Source organism: Barbatula barbatula (genome assembly GCF_947034865.1).
Source record: "Barbatula barbatula genome assembly, chromosome: 24".
Classification (NCBI taxonomy): domain Eukaryota; kingdom Metazoa; phylum Chordata; class Actinopteri; order Cypriniformes; family Nemacheilidae; genus Barbatula; species Barbatula barbatula.
Window position 1 is genome coordinate 13,319,038 of NC_136787.1, and position 21,875 is coordinate 13,340,912.

The following is a 21,875-nucleotide window of genomic DNA, read 5'->3' on the forward strand; positions in this document are numbered from 1 at the left end:
TTCAAGTTGTTGCAGCTTTAAAAAATCCATTCAGAGCCTTCCACAGCCAAATAATATGTGATAGACATCGGCTAATCCGATATAAAGACAAACTGATTGAATTTCTTCTAAAATACAGCTTTAATCTATGCAAGGAACCACAATTTCAGCGGTCGGGTTTAAGCGGTCCACTCGAAAAAAAAGAATATCTTATCTCATACACATGAGACTTTGTTTCTCCTTAAAGTGACAGCTCACCCAAAATGAAAATTCTGTAATTGACTCTTGCCAATTTCAAACTTGTATGACTTTCTTCTCCAGAACACAATAGATATTCGAACAAAGTTGGTAAAACCAAACAACAGCAGCATCCATTTGCTTCTATTGTATAGACACAAAACCAATGCAAGTCAATGGGTACTGCCATGGTTTGGTTACCAACTTTCACAAAATAATTTTTTTTGTGTTCAGAAGATGAAAGGCATACAGGTTTGAAATGACAAGACGGTGTGTAAATGATGACTTTTGGGTGAACTATCCCTTTAAGCAAGAATTAAACAGCAAGAGTTTTTAAATAATCACTGAGTAAATTGTATGAGTAAATTATACTACTGAGTACTATTGATTTATAGACCAGCGATAACCATACTAACACCGTCATGCTAATGCTGTATATTATTCATGCATAGCTCTGTGTTCTATCAGTGGACTGGTGTATGATCCCAGCCTAACCAATCCCAGTCTAGCATTTGATACCCATCCACGATTTATAGTGAATGAGAATCCTATGAACATCAGTTAGATACACAGGCAAAGCAGAGTAAGGTTGACAATCTATTTCTGGCAAGAGGAATAAATACATGAACAACAAAGATCTGAAGCAAATGTTCTAACAGAAGATGTATCACTTCCTCCAGATATTCTGTTTGTTTCTTTTCTATATCAAAACTCTCAACTGTTTTGTGAGCTGGTGCGTTATTGTATTTTGGCTGAAGTGTATGATAATGTTGAACCTGCAGACCAAAGCTTTTGTGAATCCACAGGAATCGATTCCTGGGCATTAATATTTAATTGTAATGGCTATTACCTCAGTTTGCAATACAGCTGTGCTTTCGCTATGCAGAGGAATTTTGTATAGACAAAACGGTTGCGTTTTCACAACGAGTTCTAGATAGTCAGCGTTATAAGTATTTAGTCATATGGTCATAGTTCCAGCTCGCCTGTTCTGCTCTCCGTTCGGCTCAGACCGATTTCCCTGATGGTCTCGGGATTGATTGAGCAGAGCTAGAAATCATTAAGGTGTTGAGGTAAATGCAAGCTTGCACTTTCTGCAGGGATGTAGAGGGACTGCTAAGATTGGCTTTCCGAGGGACCTTATCTTTACAGCGTAGCTCCAGTCCCAGAATACTTACTACCGATGGATAATCAAGCAAAATCATAGCCAAGCTGAGATTTTTTATCCTGTCAAATATTTTTTTATTATGTATTCATTAATTAATGTGAATTCCCTTGTCTTGTTGGTAGAATGTGGTTCTTTTTTATAAGAAAGGTTTCTCGTGTCAAAATACCTTTTTTTGCTCACATTGAGTTTATTATGCAGTGAATTGTCCCTTTGATGATTTGGCTCTGTCCAAAGCAAATTGTTTGGATAGATATAAACTGTGTATGTCCTCTATACACTTATTACATTTACATTTGGCAGACGATTGTTTGTTTTGCTTGACATAATTTCCAGTATGTGTGTCCACAACCTTTGCGTTGCTTATGCACAACTGTTATACAAAACAGGTAGATGTGGCACAGAAATGAATAGATAGATATTTTAAATGGGGTCTAGACAGCGGAGTGGCCTCAGGTACAGCTCAGGTTCCTGAATGCAAGTAATAACAGGCCAGAGAATGATTACACAAAGAAACACACATACAGATACACACATTGTGACTGACAGGCCATCATCTCTTGCCTTAGAGAAAGACCGAAACACGGTATTTTGTATGGCTTTTAGCCATGCCATGACAGAAACATAAATGGCTGACTGAAAGTGGTGGACACGCACTCAAAACGCAGTTTTTTTAGCTGGCATTTCGAAATAGAGAACAATAGCCCTTGAAAAGATTTGCAGCGCTGACATTTTCATATTTTGTTGTTTGTGTGCATATGTGATGAGAGATTGAGGGCATTATGACATCACCAGCATGCATACACTAAACACAATAGAAAGCCATGAACCAATGATAGTTCTAGAACACATGGGGGAACTCTGCACACACGGTTTCGTTTATACATACAGTATAAAGGTCATAGATTACTATATTTTTATTACAATGAAAAAAATAGTATTAAATTAGTATTGTTGTCTTTTTTTAGTACAAATATGAAAACAAGATAATTTAACTTTACCAATAAAAAAACTGTAAGATAAAGAATATGTTTTAATGAAATGTCTTTTACATACAGACATTGTTTCTTGTTTTGACATTGTTAGATAGAAAAATTATTTAGTTATTTTTTGCTATTTTTTGCTATCCAAAGTAAAGTGAAATGAACACATACTCTCAGCTACACATGCCTACAAACAGGGACAGGGAACAAACTAAGTAATTATACTATGAATATCAGAAGTCAGTATAAAGTGAAAATGCCTGATAAACTGTTCAAAAATCCTAATATTATTATGTGAGTGAACTGTCATTTATCATTATGTTGGATGCCAAAAGGTCTGAATGACTAATATTTTAGTGTAATATTTTCTGGTCCCATCACAATGACTACTCGAAGTTCTTTTTAATGATTTCCATAGAGTTTCCACGGAGAATGCATATTTGTTGAGAGGTACCACAATACACTTTTGACAGATTGGGCATTCATGCGATAGCTCTGTGGTGCCTCTAATTTAAAGGGCAGCATTCAGAGAGAGGGATTTAGCAGCTGATTTATAATCATGTTCAGGTTGTTTTGTAATTGTCTGTGAAAAACTGAAGTTGTTTAATTAGTTTAACCTTTTTATGGGCATTATCTCTCTTCCAGTGGGGAATATTCTTAGTTTTGTTTTATGTTGTTTACAGTGCTAGTTCACCAAAAATGTGAAAATGTTTGTCATCATTTACTTACCGTCTTGCATGTACCATCTTTATGACTTTCTTTTACTGCAGAACACAAAAAGAAGATATTTTAAAGAATGGTTTAAACGAACAGCGGTGGTACCCATTGACATGCAATGGTTTTGTGTCCATGCAATAGAAGTGAATGCGTACCATTGTTCAAAATCTCTTCTTTCCTGTTGTGCAGAAGAAAGAAAGTCATGCAGTTTTGAAATGACAGGTGGGTGACTAAATGATGACCACTTTTTCATTTTTGGAGCCTTTAGGGGCCAAATTTCTAATGAATGGAGTTGTACGTTAAGCATTATAATTCCTGTCATGCGTAGGATTGTATGCACAAATGCACTCGGAACAGCTTAGCAATAACATAACAACCCCTTGTCAACCATCTCAAAACACCCTGGCATTATAGCAACCACTCTGGGCACCATAGCAACCACATAGCAACCACTCGAGACACCATAGGATTCACATAGCAACCCCCTTGGCAACCATCCCCAAACACCCTACTGTAGCATTATATTAATGCCTTGGCAACCACCCCAAAAGTCCCTAGCATCATAGCAGTTAGTTTTGCTCAAAATGTTCTTTCATGTACTGTTTTACAAGTCCTTGTCACGTCATGGAATTGATTCCCACCGGATGCACAAATTGATTAGATGCGTGTCTTAAATGCACTTTAAGTCAGTTCAGATAAAAGCCAAATGTAATCGGTTCAAGGCTGAAATGTATTTTTTTTTTGGGTATGTATTTCTCTAATGGTGTGGATTGTCTGCTAGCATTTAGCCAATTCTTGGCTGTAGTCCCAGCTGTCCTGTGAAGAGGGGTTTCTGTGGCCATGTGCTGCATTACGATTGGGCAGCGTGTCACTCACGGAGGACCACGTTTGGGTTTTGCATGGGGGGGCTGGACAGCAGACTAAATAAGAAAACATATTTGACCATTATGCCCAGACTGCTGCACACACATGTCAGACCACCATATCACTCCAAGGCTGCCGTTGATGCACAAACACACCATTATAAGCTAAATCATCTCAGCCATTACTCACTATTGTCCTCCTATCTCTCTGCTGCAGACTCTAGATAAGGTTAGCGGTGACACACATGCGCACTGTCATGTTACAAATGATGTTGGCTTAATTTATAGTCTCCATTCCCCTGGAAATGTCACACTGCCTTTTTCTATTGCCTACATGTGGTGAATTTACCTGCTGGCGTGGTGTTGCACTTTTCCCTCGTGAAGGATGTGGCTGTATTTGTCATGTAGGTGTCGCCGCACAGCAGCTAATGAGAAAATAGCTGTCCTTTATTAACGGATATACAGAAAACCCATTCACTGCAGGCTAACATGAACGCCTGGATATACCCTCTGCCACAGAAACCGGTGTGAAAATATGGAATCAACAGGCATAAATGTTTAAATGCAGCTGTTTGGGTAAAATATTTTAGAGAGAGATATATATAGAAAGAGAGAGACATTAACAAAAATACAATTGTGTGGAAGTAAGGGTTGGTTTCTTAAAGGGATACTTCACCCAAAAATATTAATTCTTGTTAATCACAACCTGCATGACTTTCTTTCTTCTGTGGAACACAAAAGTAGATATTTTCTCTATAGTGTTTTTGTGTCAATGGGGGCCGATGTTGTTTGGTTACCAACGGTCCTCAAAAATTTTTTTCAGTTATTATTGTTTTGATATGTACCGTTGCTTGTTTTGTTTGATATATGGAGAAATCGAAAGTGAAACTACCAGGGCCTTTTCCAGAACGACTCCACGTAATGGTATTGTAGTTTTTAATTCAGCAAGACCGACAGACCATAGTTATATTACTAAATCAAACAAGAAAAAACTAAATACTATATTGAACGCAATACCAGCCTGCCTCCCAACATGGCGGAACATTCAACACAGCGTGACGTCGATTGACAAGCTCTATAAAAGAATAATCAATCATTTTCTTAATTTCTCCATTGTTTCCCGATTGACCGTAATGTGCTTAGATGACAAGGCAAGGCAAGGCAAGTTTATTTGTATAGCACATTTCATACACAATGGCAATTCAAAGTGCTTTACGTAGAAGAAATTAAAAATATCCATTTGATAAAACAGTTAAGAAATAAGAAAAATAAAAGTAACCAGTTAAGAATAAAAAATAAAATAACATAGTTTAGAAGAAATAAGAAAAATACAAATTAACCAGTTAAGAATAAAAATAAAATAAAATATAGTTTAGAATAGATAATAAATAAAATAAAGTACAGCACAAACAGTCGGACAGTCAGAGGCACAGTGGCACATTAATCAAATGCAAAGTTAAACAGATGTGTTTTGAGTCTGGATTTGAATGTGGCTACTGTGGGAGCACATCTGATCTCTTCTGGAAGCTGGTTCCAGCTGCGGCTCGCATAATAGCTAAATACAGACTCTCCTTGCTTGGAGAGAACCCTTGGTATTTCTAGCTGATGCGATCCTAATGACCTGAGTGTTCTTTTGGGTCTGTATTCAATGAGCATATCTGCAATGTATTGAGGTCCTAGGCCATTGAACGATTTATATACCAGTAATAAAACTTTAAAATCTATCCTATATGTAACTGGTAGCCAGTGTAAAGACCTGAGGACTGGTGTGATATGATCATATTTTCTGGTTCTGCTCAGAATCCTTGCCGCAGCGTTCTGTATGAGCTGCATCTGTCTTATGGTCTTTTTGGGGAGGTCAGTAAGGAGTCCATCACAATAATCCACCCTGCTGGTGATGAAAGCATGCACTAGTTTCTCTAAGTCTTGACTGGAAACAAAGCATCTAATTCTTGCAATATTTTTCAGATGATAGTATGCTGATTTAGTTATTGCTTTGACATGACTACTGAAGCTAAGGTCTGACTCTAGAGACACACCGAGATTCCTGACTTGATTTTTTGTTGTTTGAACTTTAGAGTGAAGGTACGCGTTCACCTTGAGAACTTCATCTTTATTTCCAAACGCAATGACTTCAGTTTTGTCTTTGTTTAACTGAAGAAAGTTTTGGCACATCCAACTATTTATTTCATCAATGCATTTGAGCAGGGAGTCAATGGGGCTGTAATCGGCGATAGGGCTAAGTATATCTGTGTGTCGTCTGCATAGCTGTGGTAAGCAATTTGGTTATTTCTCATTATTTGGCTCATTGGGAGCATGTACAGGTTGAATAGGGGAGGCGCAAGAATTGAGCCTTGGGGGACTCCGCATGTCATGGATGTCCACTCAGACTTATGGTCACCTATACTCACATAATAACCTCTTGCTTCTAGGTATGACCTGAACCATTTTAGGACTATCCCAGAAAGCCCCACCCAGTTTTCCAGCCTGTCTATAAGTATGTTGTGATCGACCGTGTCAAATGCAGCACTGAGGTCGAGTAGGACCAGCACGGATAATTTGCCTGAATCAGTACTTAAGCAAATGTCTTTTACTATCTTAATACAGACAGACAAATGGCAACCTTTATCTCCAGTTTCTCAAAATTTTCTACAGTTAAAAGACGTTACAATCTCAAGTCTGTCTCCCCATTGTCGCAAAATGTGCTTATATTCTCCAAAATGCCACTGTCTGGAATTAAGTCACACATTTCAATGTGACATCAAAGATTTCTCATCAAAGTCTTTGAAGACCAATTGTCTGGACTGTGTTATACATTTTGCAGCTCTTTATTGTTTGCGTATAACACTGATCTCAGTTGTGTTTATATGAGAGAAAATATGAGACATTCTTTTAATTTTCCCCTGGGAATCTTTTCATTACCCTTTTGTTACTATACGCGTGTATTTTTAGCCTACTATTATTTACCTTTCCAAGTTAATCATAAATCAATCACATCTCATGTCGCCAGTTTTACAATCATTTATCCTGCTGTTTATATGCACAAATTCTCATCATATGCCTGTGAAATCCGCCAGATCTGAAGGACAGTGAAAGCTAAAATATTTGCCGGATTTGTGGCTTGTTTACCTTTAAGCGAGCTAATACTCTGCAGATTGAAAACACAAAGCCGACGCCAAGAGAGAAAATCCAGCATGGCTTTTGATCTGGATGACTTATGATTTAAGGGGGAGTAGAATCTGTAAGTCTCAGCCCCACCCACTCGAGAGTTTCAGCCAATTGGAGCGGTTTTGGAGGAGAGTGCATGAGAGAGAGAGGAAGGAGAGGAGGTGGTAGAGTAGCATTCATTGCTTGTGTGTGGGGAGCGGTCAATCTCTAACGCTGCTGCAGTCTGCGAGCATCTTCAAGAGTAAGACTCTTTTTTTCTATTCTCTCTCTCTTTCATTCATCCTTTCATTCATCTCTCAGTCCGTCCTCAAGCCTTTCACCTTTCATCGTTTCTCTGTTGGGTTGCTGCTCACTTCCTGTTCAAGTGTGCGAGTATGTGTGTGTGTGTGTGTTAGTAATGTGGTGTTTTGGGATTGGATACGGTTTGGATTGCATGTACGTTTGTACTTTTGAAATTCAAATTGCGCTCAAACTGCAAGCGAAGCAATTTTGTTGCCTCGAGCTCCTCTTGAGAACTTAATGTATCCAGATAATCTTCTGTAGCCGCTGAGACAACTTTTGTTCATGTATGAAAACAAATCAAATATTTCAAGTGATATTCCCGGTCGTCCTAATCCATCTGAGTGGATTTGTTCGCGCTTCCCTCACATAAGGATTGTTTTGAATTGTCTGTGTTATCCTGTGTCTGAGCTCAGCACCACTCCAACACTCTTTTATCTGTTTCTCCTCTTTTCTCTTTTCCATCTTTCACTGCAGAGGAAGAGCTTGTTTGTTTGAAAATAGGTTGTGTTCTATTGTGTAGTTTAGTCTTTGACATTGAGGCCATCAGAGATCGGGTAGAGGTAGATGCCTGAGGTTGGGGTGATTCCGCCTATATCACTTCATTGGAGGCAATGCAGATATTTTTGCAATCACGTTTCTTAAAGCAACGTTTAAGCATCTTGCTGATGGGATCGTCTCTGTAATTGTCCTCCTCCATTGCAGACAGTACAATGACGAAATGCACTTGTCATTTGTCCTTTGAGTTTCATGCAAAGACAGGCTGGCTCTCAAATCAGCCTTTCTGTTCCGTTAAACCTTTAAAGATCCTCATGCCCAAACATCAAAACCGGCTCAGTCATGTGTTTGATTATTAAATTTGCATTTCAAAAATGTGCTCATTTTGAACCAAATAATGTGAGAAAAAGTGTATATTAAGAGCAATTTCATGCGCAGGTTAGGTAGACACCCTGCTGTCATGCCTGTTTGGTTTGTCTAAAGGGCTTTGGACTTTGCTGAGAGCTTAGATTGAATGCTCAGGTTGAGCGGGCATTGTGTCTGTGTGCTGGTCTCAGCAGCAGAGCAGATGTGTGCTGAAACAGGGCTGAGGTGTGCAACAACCTTAAACTGCAACGCCGAGCACTTGGTTTCCCGCTGAGAGAACGTGTATGCGTAGTGAGGAGAGCAAATCTATGATTCAAGGCTTATGAGTGTTTCAGAGGACTCTTAAGGTCAACACTAATTTGAAATGTTCTGTTCATTTACTGTGAAATGTGGTTTTCTATCACGTTTGAGATTTTTGAGAATCTGAGGTTTATTAAAGCAGCGATTTCCCAAAAATGTCAGTTGTTGTATAGTTTTTGCAGTGTTGTCGGGGTCTGACTCTCTTTCTTAAGGGGTACCCTCTTTGACCCCTACACTCTTAAAAAAAGGTGCTACCCTCCGCAGAAAAGTAACAGAAAAAATAATTTTTGATTCTTCAAGAAATAATTTAGTTGATGGTTCTTATAAAAAACATTTCGTCTAACGTTTTATTGTCTGAAAAAAAACTTTTTTCAATACAAAGAACCTTTTGTCAAACAAAAAATTTCTCAGATGTTAAAGGTTCTTTTCATAACCATTCAGTTCTTCTATGGCATGGTTTAGCATATTTACTTTTAAGAGTGTTCTAATAGTTTTTAATGGACAAATAGCATTACGAGCTAAACGAATGTTACTGTATATGACGCAAAACTTAGGTTACAAGTTGTCAGATCGCATATTTTCACCCAGCATTGAACAGACATTTGCAGAAGTCACTTTGCCTGAGGGGTAACCATGGCAACAGTCTGCTGGAGGGCATTGGTGAGGATCCATGTGCATACTCCCATAATCACCTTTTACAGGTTTACATATTATTAAAATTATTATTTTGTTTAAACCGTCTCCGAATTTGTACTTTTGTATACTGTGCTAGTAGCACCAAAATACAGTCTGGTGCAAGTAAATCTTAAAAATGAACTGAAGAACTTTATTTAATCATTTTGATCCTTGCTGAAAATCAATATATGGAATCATAAAAGGGTTATTGTCTGGTTATTAAAAATAAATAAATTGGGTAGTTGATAAATAAAGCGTATACCATGGGTCCTATGGTAATATTTGAAATGAATATGAATAATTAGTGGGATGCACCGATACCAGTATCGTATCAGGCCGACACTGTGTTAATGTACTCATACTCATACTCATAAAAATACACTGATACCAAAGACCGATACCTCATGTGACATAACTGACTGAGATTTGTGCTTTGAAAGTTTGTGACAAGCACATTAAATGATTTATTTTTTCATAATGTGTTTGAGGTGTTGTTTGTAGTTATGAAGCTATTCTATTGTTATTAGTCTTACTGTGTTGTGCTTGGAAAATTGCCACCTCACCAAAAAAATATAGGTATCGGAGAGGACCAAGAAAACTAATATTACTCGTACTCAGCTTTTAAAAAATAGTATTGATCCGTCCCTAATTATTACTATTGTTAATATATTATTTAATATTACTGTATTATATTTATAATATAACATAGCATAAGAGAGATTTATCTTCATTGCAAGTTTTTTTCTTAATTTTTGCGGTCACACCAAAGGACACGTGTGGTTTATTTGTGAACTACCCAAATACGATACATTTTGAAACACATAGCTCTGGTTAAGATGGTTTAGCAGACACAATTTCTTAACGGTTTTGCCCACTTTTTAGCTGGTCAGACTGGTCTTAGATGGTCTCAGATGTATTCTGCTGATGTTGTAGAATATTTTAGGAATGAATTCAAACATAATGAAATAATGTACAACAATAATGTAAGAGTTCGCACGAGAGTCTTATTAACCGGCGAAACATTATAAAATTATTCACGATATGTAATTAAAACATGCAGCTCCATCTCTCCTCTCTCTCACTCAAATGTTTTTCTCCTTCCTTGTATTGACCGTGTGACCTTGTGAACGAAGTCAGCACAGTTACAGTAGCCATTCAGCTGCTTGTATTGATCTGACCTGTCATCTCATGCACTAAGCCACTACAAAACCACATGCTTAATGGACAGCTTTTCTCACAGGGACCTTCTTATGAATTCTTTGGTTAAAAAAAGGCTGTCCTCGCATGGTTTTCTGTTTTTAGGGCAGCCTTTGCAGAGTCTGGTGTGTGGTTAGATAAAAAATGTTCTTCTGTTTTGTTTACGTTTGCTTGGTTATGTTTCTCTTTACAGAATACGGACGTTTCGAGGCCAAAATTCATGACTTACGAGAGCAGATGATGAACCACAGCATGAGCTCCGGATCTGGATCCCTAAGAACCAATCAGAAGCGCACTCTCTACGTCAGGTACAATTTCCCGAATTCTGAAATGCCATCAATTCCCTGATCATAAAAATATGGGATGAATTCTTTCTCCAAGTGCAATTCTTTGTCTTGTGTGGCACTGATGTTGGATTTATGTGAGCAGGACTCTCAAGACTACGAGATGTGTTTTTAGCCTGGGGCGAGGTGTTAGACACACAAACACTTCAGGGGTTTGCGTGTGAACCAACAGGGGACCTGACTGCAGAACAGTCAGAATTCATCAGCGTCCACTCTACCTCCCTCTCTTTTGTTCACAAACACACACACTCACTCAACACGCACTCTGATTCTAGATCAGCCAGGAGTGAGAGATCATACTTTCGGTGCACCTGCAGCCGTTCTGTTTACATGACCTAAAATAAGGGATTGGTTGTTAATCTCAGTGGAACAATGATCTACAATTTAAATGCTATAAATAATAAGTCTTGAAAACCTTTATTCTTTGCTAAAAAGTAAATATAAAATATAACGGTTAATAGAAGAAAACATATCTAGGGTGGGACTTTTCTGTAGGGAATTCATTGGATGTAAATGTGTCTTTATATGACCAATGCTTGGGTTAAAGGTGCTTAAAAATAAAATGGCTGATGTCACAGATATTTCCACGTCATGCATTCGTCATCATCGTACATTATAAAATGTTTACTTTAATCTCTTAAAATGTCTTTAATCTTTATTTTAAGATTTAGAGCGGTTTGGTAATGTTATTGTTTGTTTTAAAAGCAGAACATTACACAAAGTATTGTGTAAAAGTATAAGTTTGGGACATGGCATAGTGGTAAATACATGGATCATCTCCCCCTCTGTCTCTCCTTTTACTTCCTTTTCTAGTCTAAGAAAATAAGGAAAAAGGGCTGAAAAATGTAAATTATTATTTTTTATGTTTGTAAGAGTTCATTCATTACTTTAAAAAAACAGATGACACTAAAATTTTCAAAGTCTAGCCTATCAGAAGCCGACCTCAAGTGCGTCCCAAAGCATTTGACCTTCCCCACAAAACATTAAACAAAACAAAAACAGTGAGTGAGCAAAAAAAAACAACATGTATCTCTGAACCATGTGCCTGTTTTGTGAGAATATTGTGGTTAGTAGAAAGGTAAAAAAAAAGAACATCACTTGTAATAAATCTCCTATTTCTGTTTCACAACTCACCGAATCTTCAGAAAGATTAGTTCTTCGTTGGCTGGTGGCGACAGGCAGCTGTAGATTTTGGAGATCTAACTATAAATGTATATCTATAGATTTGGCAGCGTTATTGAGCGTTATCTGGAAAGTATCGACAGAGCTGCCGCACCTGTGGTTATCCATTGTGATGAATAGCTCTCCTGTCAGCAATTGCACTCGCACACACCTCCTCTCATCCTGATATACATTATATTCAGTATCTCCTCCTCAGATGCGCTATAATGCCACAGGCCCATCTGTGGGTGCAGGATAATTGTACCGTTGACAGTCATCTGGGACATAGAGCTGGATGTTGGACAGGTTTTGGGGAAAGAGCAGAGCAACAGGAAATCAGACCTTATAGGGAGTCATGTAGGTATTATTTGGCCCTGTTTGCGTCCGTTGAACAATGAGATGCATTGCATTAGAGTTCACTGAGATTAATTCAGAGGTCTATCCATTTATAAGTGATGCACGCACAACTCCATTCACACACCGATAGTATCGAATGAGTCAGTTATTGAGCTAGTTTCCTCATTAGCATATTTCTGTGTTTCTGTCACAACGAATCAGCATCACGGCGGAAGTGTACGGTTGCATGTGTGCGTGCATCGCTTAATTAATCTTATTTATATTAAATTCTCTCACTGCGGTATCATTACCATGTTACCATAACAACATCTTATGTCCAGTCGGGTTCGTCGCGCATTGTGCAATAAAAGTTCAGTATGTTTAATTTGTCCGGTGCGATTTCAGGATTTAAATTGCAATGTCTGATTTCATTTTCATTGCATGTTATTGAGAAGTTCAATAACTAGTAACTTGGTATTGAAAAGAGGTTGAACTATTGGTTGAAACTAGTAATTTGATATTAGCACCTATTGTATGATTGCTCCTGTATGACGTATCGCTTTATTGCTCCCTGAACTCTCTGTAAGTCGCTTTAGATAAAAGCGTCTGCTAAATGACTAAATGTAAGATGGTTATGATGAAGACAGGAAAGTCAAGTTTAACACAAACTCGAGTGAGAGATGAGATCACGGATGCACACAGGACGATTCCACTCAATCTTACTCTCAGGGGCTTTTAAACAGCACATACTTCTACAACCAGCGGATGTTACATTATCTGCGCCTTTTCCCACACTATGGACGCTTTCTGCTAGTTTCCGTGTTGGATATGTAATGCCGTTCCCTGTTACATCCTGATGGCTTCAGCTTTTATCTGCTTGGCAAATGCTGCACTCATTTTGTGGAGGACCGAGTGCTCGCTTTTAACAAATTATCTTACATATGATGTAGTGGAAAATGCTGTTTTTGAGGTTCACTACACATGGCTGTTTCCTAATCTGCTGAGCACTGTGTATTACACACATACACGATGTTCTTCTACACACTCACACACACACAAGCTCAGAGATTCAGACATGATTCTCTACTGCAGACCCACAAAATCAATCTGAAACCAGATTATGTCCTTCAGATGTGCTGGTGTACATTTACTTTTTAATGTTGGGGTCATCCTACAATCCTGCTGACGTTTACAGATGAAAATGCATTGCTGGTTTCTTTTCTTTTCTTATTATTTCACTTGAGATTATCACTGCTGGCTTTCTAAAGCCTCAGATGTCTAAATTCTGTGTTTTTCAGGAAATGTAAAAAACACTGCACTTTGAAATGATTTAATACTGTGGTGTTGAAGTTGACAAGCACTTTTACATTTTTTTATTAGTGAGATATTTTCAAATCCCAGTCACAAATATAAAGGGTGAGTAATAATAATGATTTAAAGAATAGCACGAATAATCATGTAATATGGACATCGGCGTTATACTAAATCATTGGCCAGTTCTTAGCCACCATTGACTACCATAGTAGGAAAAATGACAATGGTAGTCAAAAGTGCCCCACAACTGTTTGCTTTTTTTTACATTCTTCAAAATATCTTCTTCTGTGTTCAACAGAACAAATACATTTATAAAGCAAATTTTTTCCTACTCTGGTAGTCAATGATGGCTAAGAACTGTTTGGTGACAAGCATTCTTCCAAATATCTTTCTCTGTGTTCATCAGAACAAAGAAATGTATAAAGATTTGGAACAACTTGAGGGTGAGTAAATGATGACATAGGGCTGTATCATACTCTTGGCGCAATGCGTGTTTTTTTTTGCTAGTTCGACGCATTTTCACATCCACGTTGTTTAAATAGCAAATGCATTTGCGCCCATGGTGTGTTCAGGCGCATTGTTGGCGCGTTGCTATTATTAGGCAACTGAAATAGACTGTCCCATTGACCGAAACCTTGTCTAAAGCCAACGACTCAATGATTTTTTAGAGCGTGTTAGTAATATGCGCCTATAGGCGGGTGCACAGCACACTTACATTCTGTTTATTACACACAGTGGAACGCGCAGCAGCACAAAAACGAGCCAAATACTAAAAATATATGGGTTACTATGTAAAAGATTATTATTGTGTCAATAAATATAAAAACATTTGACATGTCCAGAAGATGGTCTGCTTGCGCACTCTAACCTCACGAACGAGCAGATGTGTTTCCTCTTGGAGAAGCATCCGTCTTTGCTCTTGTAAATTCTGCCGTGTAAATAGCGATCCGCCACTGCACGAGCGCCACTGGCACGAAAAGAGAATGATAGATGAGACTCTGATTGGTTTACGGCATGGTTTACCCATGACTCATTAAGAGCATTGGGACAACCATTTTTGACCATGTGCCTGGCGCGTCAACACTTTTTTCCGTTCCTAAACTATTCGGACACGCCCTAAGTGCACTTGCCTCTTGCGCTTTAGACCATGTGCCTAGATTATTAAAATACGGCCTAGAATCTTTGTTTTTGGGTGAACTGTTCCTTTAACTCAACCCCTTTTATATGTTTATCACACAAACTAACAACTAACAAAGATGTCATGTGTTAAAAGATGTTTTTATCTCTTCCTTTTGTGAGAGTTTATAATACATGGTATAGCATGGTAACACATCTGACATTTGAAAATCTTTACCTAATTTATTGGACATCAACAATATTTAGGTCATTTTACTACATTTATTATTTACTCCATTTATTTTAACAGGGAACATGTAACATGCATATTTTCATAGTCTTTCATAGATTCAATTATTTGCCACAATTTATAATTTTTGTCACCTTATGTTTATCACTTAGTTTTGCAACTGTCTAACCAGTAAAATGTTTTAAAATGTACTTGTCAACTTTGATAACAGTATTTAATTGTTTAAAAAGTGCAGTGTTTTTCCATGTCCTGAAAAATTGTCTTGAGAAATCTGGACATCCAAGGTTTCAGGAGGACAACAACAAAATTCACTAATAACAAGTTACAGCAAAAAGGGGTTTTAAAACATATATGGTTTTCAGTAGGAATTTTGCACATTTCAGTTTCACTTTTTGCCATCTTAAAATACACAAGTGTTATGGAACTGAAAGAGAACCCAAGTGCAGGCAGCAAAAACGGAGATGAAGGGGTTTACAAGACTTTAATATATAAAACCGAAAACAAAAGCCCACAATGGGGTAAAAGAACAAACAAGAACCGAAGAAGGACTTAACCGAAACAGACTAGAACTAACACTCACAAAGACTAACTAATACAAAACACTAATACTAGACTTGGCTTGGCTTACTAAACTCTAGCAGGTTAGAGGTACAAGAACGGCATACAAATACATCCAAGGTACACGTACAACGAACCAGCACAAGACAATAGACAAGAGGGCATTAAATAGGGAGACTAACAAAGGAGATAACGATGGGCAGGTGTGGGTAATGAGACACAGGAGGAAAGCAATACTAGGAACGAGAGGGGCGGGGCCAATGACAAGACTGGAGAGAACACATATTATGTCCTGATTGACAATAATATGTTTCTCTCCACATAAAACACGTGGGTCTGTCATGATTCTGCCCCTAGACCAGAAAACCAAGACAAGATTAGGCAGAATCATGACAACAAGCATCTGCTGCTGCAGTCACCCAGTGACACATACGCCCATGTAAATTCTGAATTGGACAGCATAGATGTGTAAGATAAACACTGGTCTAACATAGAGGAAATGTACTACAATCAGTCTGTTTTTAATTTGTATAAATAACTGTTATAGAACATACAAATTAGAGTGGGTTCACAAGCCGGGCTCGTACTTGCATTGCCCCCATGAGCACCACGTCTTACCAAAATCTGAAAATGTTTGATTTGAAGTTTATTTACTGGTTTAGATAAACTAATCAAATACTGATACGTGATATTGAGCTAACAAACATTACATTTTTTATAGTAAAGGCACATGACACAGCCTGAGAGCTAAGAGAGCATCACTCAATATGTGTCGTTTGGCAGCAAGGTTCAGTGTTTTTCGGCAGACTGTACTGGCACATGCTGTTTTGGGGAAGATTGGAAGAAGCATCACTGCAGTAATGATGCCATGGAGGAGTGAATTCGCCATAATGAGCTCAAGATCTGCCAGCAAACACACATAAAAAATATGATTTATCTGCACTGTACGTAGCTTGCAGTTTCCATAACAACCCCAGTGTCTTTTTAGGCCGATAAGAGAACTTGTCCTTTTCCCCAAGGCATGAGTTCAAAAGCGTCTGAGAGAGAAAGGATGTTCATTTAGTTTTTAAATGAACGATGGATCGTAATGGATCTGCTACAGTGATCAGTACGCTGTGTTTTATTGCTAGCACTGATACATTTTTTTATCTATTTGTTATTTTACCATAGAGCATCTGTTTCATCCATTAGAGCACCATATGGGCCAGCCATTATGTTAAGGCCATTAATTTGGTCATGCAGGTATTGCACTATGGGTAGCATATATTTCTTATTGATCTTATGTCCTTGGGATGATATTGATCACAACTAGAGGATGAGGAAAAAATGTTTCATTTCAGCTCGGTTCAGATAGGCTTTCAAGAAATACGATTAAATATTCAACATACTTGTTTTCTGTATGTAAACACGAATTATTCTGTGAATTTGGATCTTGTACCTTTATTATGATAAAGTAACATTATATATACATTTAAAGGTTTAATTCCGGTGCAAGCAAGCCTACATTCATGCAAAACCTGTCACCCACAGGAAGTGACATCATTCATTAGTGTTGTCCAAATCTACATTTATTGCATCTGCATCTTAGACTTTCGTTCCCAAACAGATGTGTTGTCATGGCTACAAAGAGCATTATAAAGCAGAGGTGATGGGAGCAGTGGACAATATTCTCCCATTCTGTCTCTTTGTCATTCTCTCCCTCCCTCCCCATCTCTCACATATTTATTCAGGACAGCCTGTTGTTTTCAGAGAGCTTTTATCAAGGCTGAATATCCATAAATGCGGTTTAGTGTGCATGGTGTCATTACAGAGTATAATTTAAGTTCGGTGTTCTTAAAAAAACAGCTTGAATAAATGGCTGGCTATGTGTTGTGTAGGGGTCCAAAGCACAATGACCACTACCAGTTTTCGTAACAGAAGGTAACTATTTATAGCTGATCAATATTTAGTCCGAAGAAATGAAGACTATGAATAAGATTTAAACTGCATTATTGTATTTGTCATTTTTGAAGCGTTGTAAAAATGTTCAAAAACAGTATAGTTAAAACTGTATTACGTCTAAAATATCATGGAATTTACATAATCAAACTTTTTATAGTAAAAATATGTATGAATTGTGTAGATGCTTTTATCCAAAGTGACTGACTGCAGTCAAAATTGACATTCTTTGTATATTTCATAGTATGTGAGATTTCTGATATCAAACTAACAACCTGTGCACTATCGATTGCTTTTTGAAAGTGTAATGTAACTGATGGTACGTATGGTCATTACGTTGAACTACAAAAAAATACACTGAACTGCAACATTGCCATCAACATAACAAACATCAGATCGTGCCACCGATCTGTGCGACTCACTTTAGACACTTCGGGTTTAAACTCAGCTTGCCACATAAATTTGAAGATTCTCTCTTCAGTCCGGCTTTGATACGGTCTGAATGGTCTGCTCTTTAAATAGAACGAACCTCATTTGTGTCTCTTTTTAAGGTTGAGTGTATGAATCATGCTTATTCTTGAATAGCGACAGCATGTTCCTCAGTGTAGTCTCTTCCATTGAGGATCAATGAGAGATTTCCTCCACACTCATCTCAGACAGCAGGAGAGTAAACTAGCATCGTCTTTGGAAGATGAAGTTTGTCATCTACACATTTACAGATGTATCAATACGCTTAAGCAGTTCAGATATGTTTTTTTTTAAACGGTAGAGCAAGATTCCAATCCACTGTCCACATGAGAACCCCAACTTAATATGGGAGAGCACGTGCATTATTCAGTAGCTCAAAGCTCTGACCTGTTTATGTTTATTTATATCTTAAATTAAAATGGTGCATACTGTATAGAAATATAAATGTAATATGATGTAAGGCCTGGCAGGAAGAATGATGGTTGGCACATGCAGATTTCAATAGTGATGACAGCAAAACCAGGACAACAAAACCAGTCTTATGGGTTAATTTTTCTAAATTTAGATTTTTACATAATCTGAAACCTAAATAATAACGCTTTCTGCTGATGTATGGGTTGTTAGGATATAATATAATATCATTTTGACCCATACAATGTTTTTTTGGATTTTACCTGAAATGTTCCAGCGGTACTTAAGACGTGATCCAGTGTCACATCTGCCAATTCTCAAAGATAGTACATCCTATTTCATCCCCAATACTCCCAGAGTTAAATTTTAGAGTTAAATTTAAAAGAGTTCAGGTCTATAAAAGTCATTGTGCGTGTCTTTACAGGGCGTTGTTTGACTATGAGAGGGCGAAGGACAGCGGCCTTCCCAGCCAGGGTCTCAGTTTCCGGTATGGAGACATCCTTCATGTGATCAATGCCTCTGATGATGAGTGGTGGCAGGCCAGGAGAGTGACTCCAGAAGGAGACAGTGAGGAGATGGGTGTCATTCCCAGCAAGAGGAGGTGGGTGACACATTCACACTGTCTTTAGTATAAACTTACTGCAATACTGCAAACCACATTTTTCTGCATTCTTATAGTATCCTACTATCCTGTACTTACTATAATGTCCTTTTTAACTACAGATGGTTTCAGCGGTTACAACATAAACAAACGTTCGTACAATCGTAACTTTCGGTAGATCTCCACAAAGAATAAATAACTGTTAAGTCGTTTTTATTTAATTTCACTATACAACCAAATATTAATATAAAATAAAATTTTCTATTATAACTAGTGATGTAACATCAGAAAAATCTCACTGTACTATAATACCTCTGTATAAAGTGTTACTTCCCTTATTATAACCAAACACAGACCGGAAGGTAACTTCGGGCTATGTGCGTGTGCCCGGTGAAATCACCTCTGCAAGTTTAGTCAGGCTATTGGAGTTGAGATCATAGTTGGCTGTGCTTGAGCAAAATTTTAACTTTGAAATGAACCTTTTAACAGTATTTGCTCGCTGGAGGGGCTTTTTTGTAACCTTTATGACGGCATGTTTTTCCAACCTTGTTGAAATGTAATTTTATGTAAAATACTTTAACAAATTAACACAAAATCTCAAATTGAATAATTATATTGGGAACTTATTATCCCTTTAGCCATAAAATTATACTTTAGAGCTTCTCTTTATTTCTGACATTGTTGTTGACCTCATTCAGCATTTAGAGACTAAAGGAAATGAGCAAAAGGAGCTTCAGTGATTCTATGAAAACTCATTAAATTGTAAACAACTGGACTATAGGGTAAAAAACATAACACTTTAAGATTTGAAGTTTGGTCTTAAGAAAAGTAGATTTGGATTTCGACAGTGCACAGGTGTTTCTGTCTGTTATTCTGTTATCAAATCTGTACTGTGACTTCATCTCTACTGTTTTATTGTGACAGGGTGGAGAGAAAAGAACGGGCTCGGTTGAAGACAGTGAAATTCAACGCAAAGCCCGGTAGCCTGGACTCTAAAGGGGTAAGTGCTGAGTTTGTCGAGTTATGGTTTAATCAGTGCCAGCGCCCAAAATTCCGCTCACCCCACTTTCCTCTCAGAGGAAAACATAAGCACAGTTTAGTGACACTTGCATCTCTCTCTTTCTCTTCAGTCTGTATGGTTTAGTTTCTGCCGTGTCTTGTCATCATCAATTTATTTTCCCATTTTAAGTTTTGCTGGTGGGCCCAGTCATTCAGTCGGATTCCAAGTGTGTGTGTGTGTGTGTGTGTGTGTGTGTGTGTGTGTGTGTGTGAGAGAGAGACGCTTCTGCCGCAGTGTGACAGCTCACTGTGAGCTCTCAGCTTCAGTACTGCGGTAAGACAAACCCCAACAGGCATCTTATGCAGAACCAGCAGCACTTATATGCATCTTAGATGTTTTTCCTAATGTTTTTATGGGACGTGGGAACATAAGGTCGCCTTTAATAGTTGTCCCGTGCGTTGAACATCTTAAGCGAATCAGAATGCTGCATGTATTTTTAGATGTCCGCAGCGCCGTTCAGATTTTTTGCCTTTTGAGTCCCGCTGGTATCCATAGCAACATAATAGCCAAGCCTGCAAATTTTTTGTATCTTTTGAAGATGGTGGGAAAGGGGTGGGGGGTGCTGGCACTGATGGATGACTTTGGTTGTGTGTTGGTGTGTCGGTGTTAAAATGTGCCAGAATGTTTGTATTCATTTTCAGCGTGGATTAAATGCCATTGATCAGGAGCATATGTGTTTGTGTTTACATGTGTGTGTGTTTAAATTAGAGAGGGTTAGTGTAATACATGTTATGAATATGCCATTTCATATTATCGGGGGTAGAAATATAAACATGGCTCTTTCATACACTGCTGATATAGTTAAACAAACCTATAAATTTATGCACAATTTTTATGTATTGATAAACATGTAAAGGTGAGTCCTGTAAGGACGTGTCTGGGTCATGTTTGAACTCTATATTTAGAGAAATGTAAGATTATATTTTGCATAAGTCACCTATTTTGAGAATGTTTTTGTGCATTACAGTGATGAGAAATGTATGCAATTGTGTTTAATTATAATGTAAATATTGTCACAGTTTAAAAAATTGAAATAAAAAAATGTATGCATTATACAGCTGTGGAAAAAGATTATGAGACCGTTCCAAATGTTCATTTAATCAGCATTTCTAGATTTTCTAGGCTATTACAGTCCAGTGTCTGTTAAATTTGATCAAACCTCAGGAGTGACACAAATTCATCCAACAGCAATGTGAAAGACTGACAGAATGACAAGACACATGAAAACATTCCAGGTTATCACACGAAAATAAATTTTGAACTTTACCTAAAAATACATGTACTATTGTTGTATTGCTTGAAAGTGAATATGAACTTGTTTTGAGGTGAGGTGTGAAAAAATCATCTTCGTTTTTTTCTTTTTTTAAACTACTAAAAATAAATGCAAATATAAACTATATTTTTATCTAAAATTTTGGAAAAATATTGTTAGAAGCTTTCCTACCTAAAGGTAGTACATTTTGAAATAATTTTGAAAATCTCTTATTTTTCCCACGGCTGTATAATTATATATTTCCTTGCGATTGTGCTGAATGTTCATGTAAATATATTCATAATGCACAAATCTGAGTATTGTGTTATGAATTATATAATTATACATTTATAATAAAATTTGAGATTTTGAGCTTAAACATGACCTGCACAGGTTTCACTAGATATACTGTAGATATTTAATTTATCAGAAAGAATGTTTTACCTTCCAGTCAGTGTATTGAGCTCAGGTTCACAGAAAATCACTTTCAGAATCACATTTCTGTTCCCTCTTTTAACTTTCAGTCCCATCTTACAGCCATTTTATAAAAAGTTAACTTTACCAACACAGATTTTGTCCCCAACAGCATGGCCTCATGTCAGGGCTCACCTGCATGCTTTGTGTTTTAATATCAATCAGTAT

At 37.5% G+C, this 21,875-nt stretch overlaps 1 protein-coding gene across 7 annotated transcripts in view; it reads left to right on the top strand.

Moving 5' to 3' along the window:
• The window catches only part of dlg2 (discs, large homolog 2), a 142,013-nt gene that overhangs the window by 110,086 nt on the left and 10,052 nt on the right, over positions 1-21,875 (top strand). For 6 of the 7 annotated variants that reach the window (XM_079448658.1, XM_079448657.1, XM_079448656.1 and 3 more), the window contains 3 exons: positions 10,618-10,732; positions 18,745-18,921; positions 19,846-19,921. In XM_079448658.1, the coding sequence (XP_079304784.1) occupies positions 10,618-10,732; positions 18,745-18,921; positions 19,846-19,921 (368 nt within the window). Of the gene's footprint in view, positions 1-7,281; positions 7,351-10,617; positions 10,733-18,744; positions 18,922-19,845; positions 19,922-21,875 lie in introns of those variants that run through there. The other variant, XM_079448659.1, reaches the window with a different exon arrangement.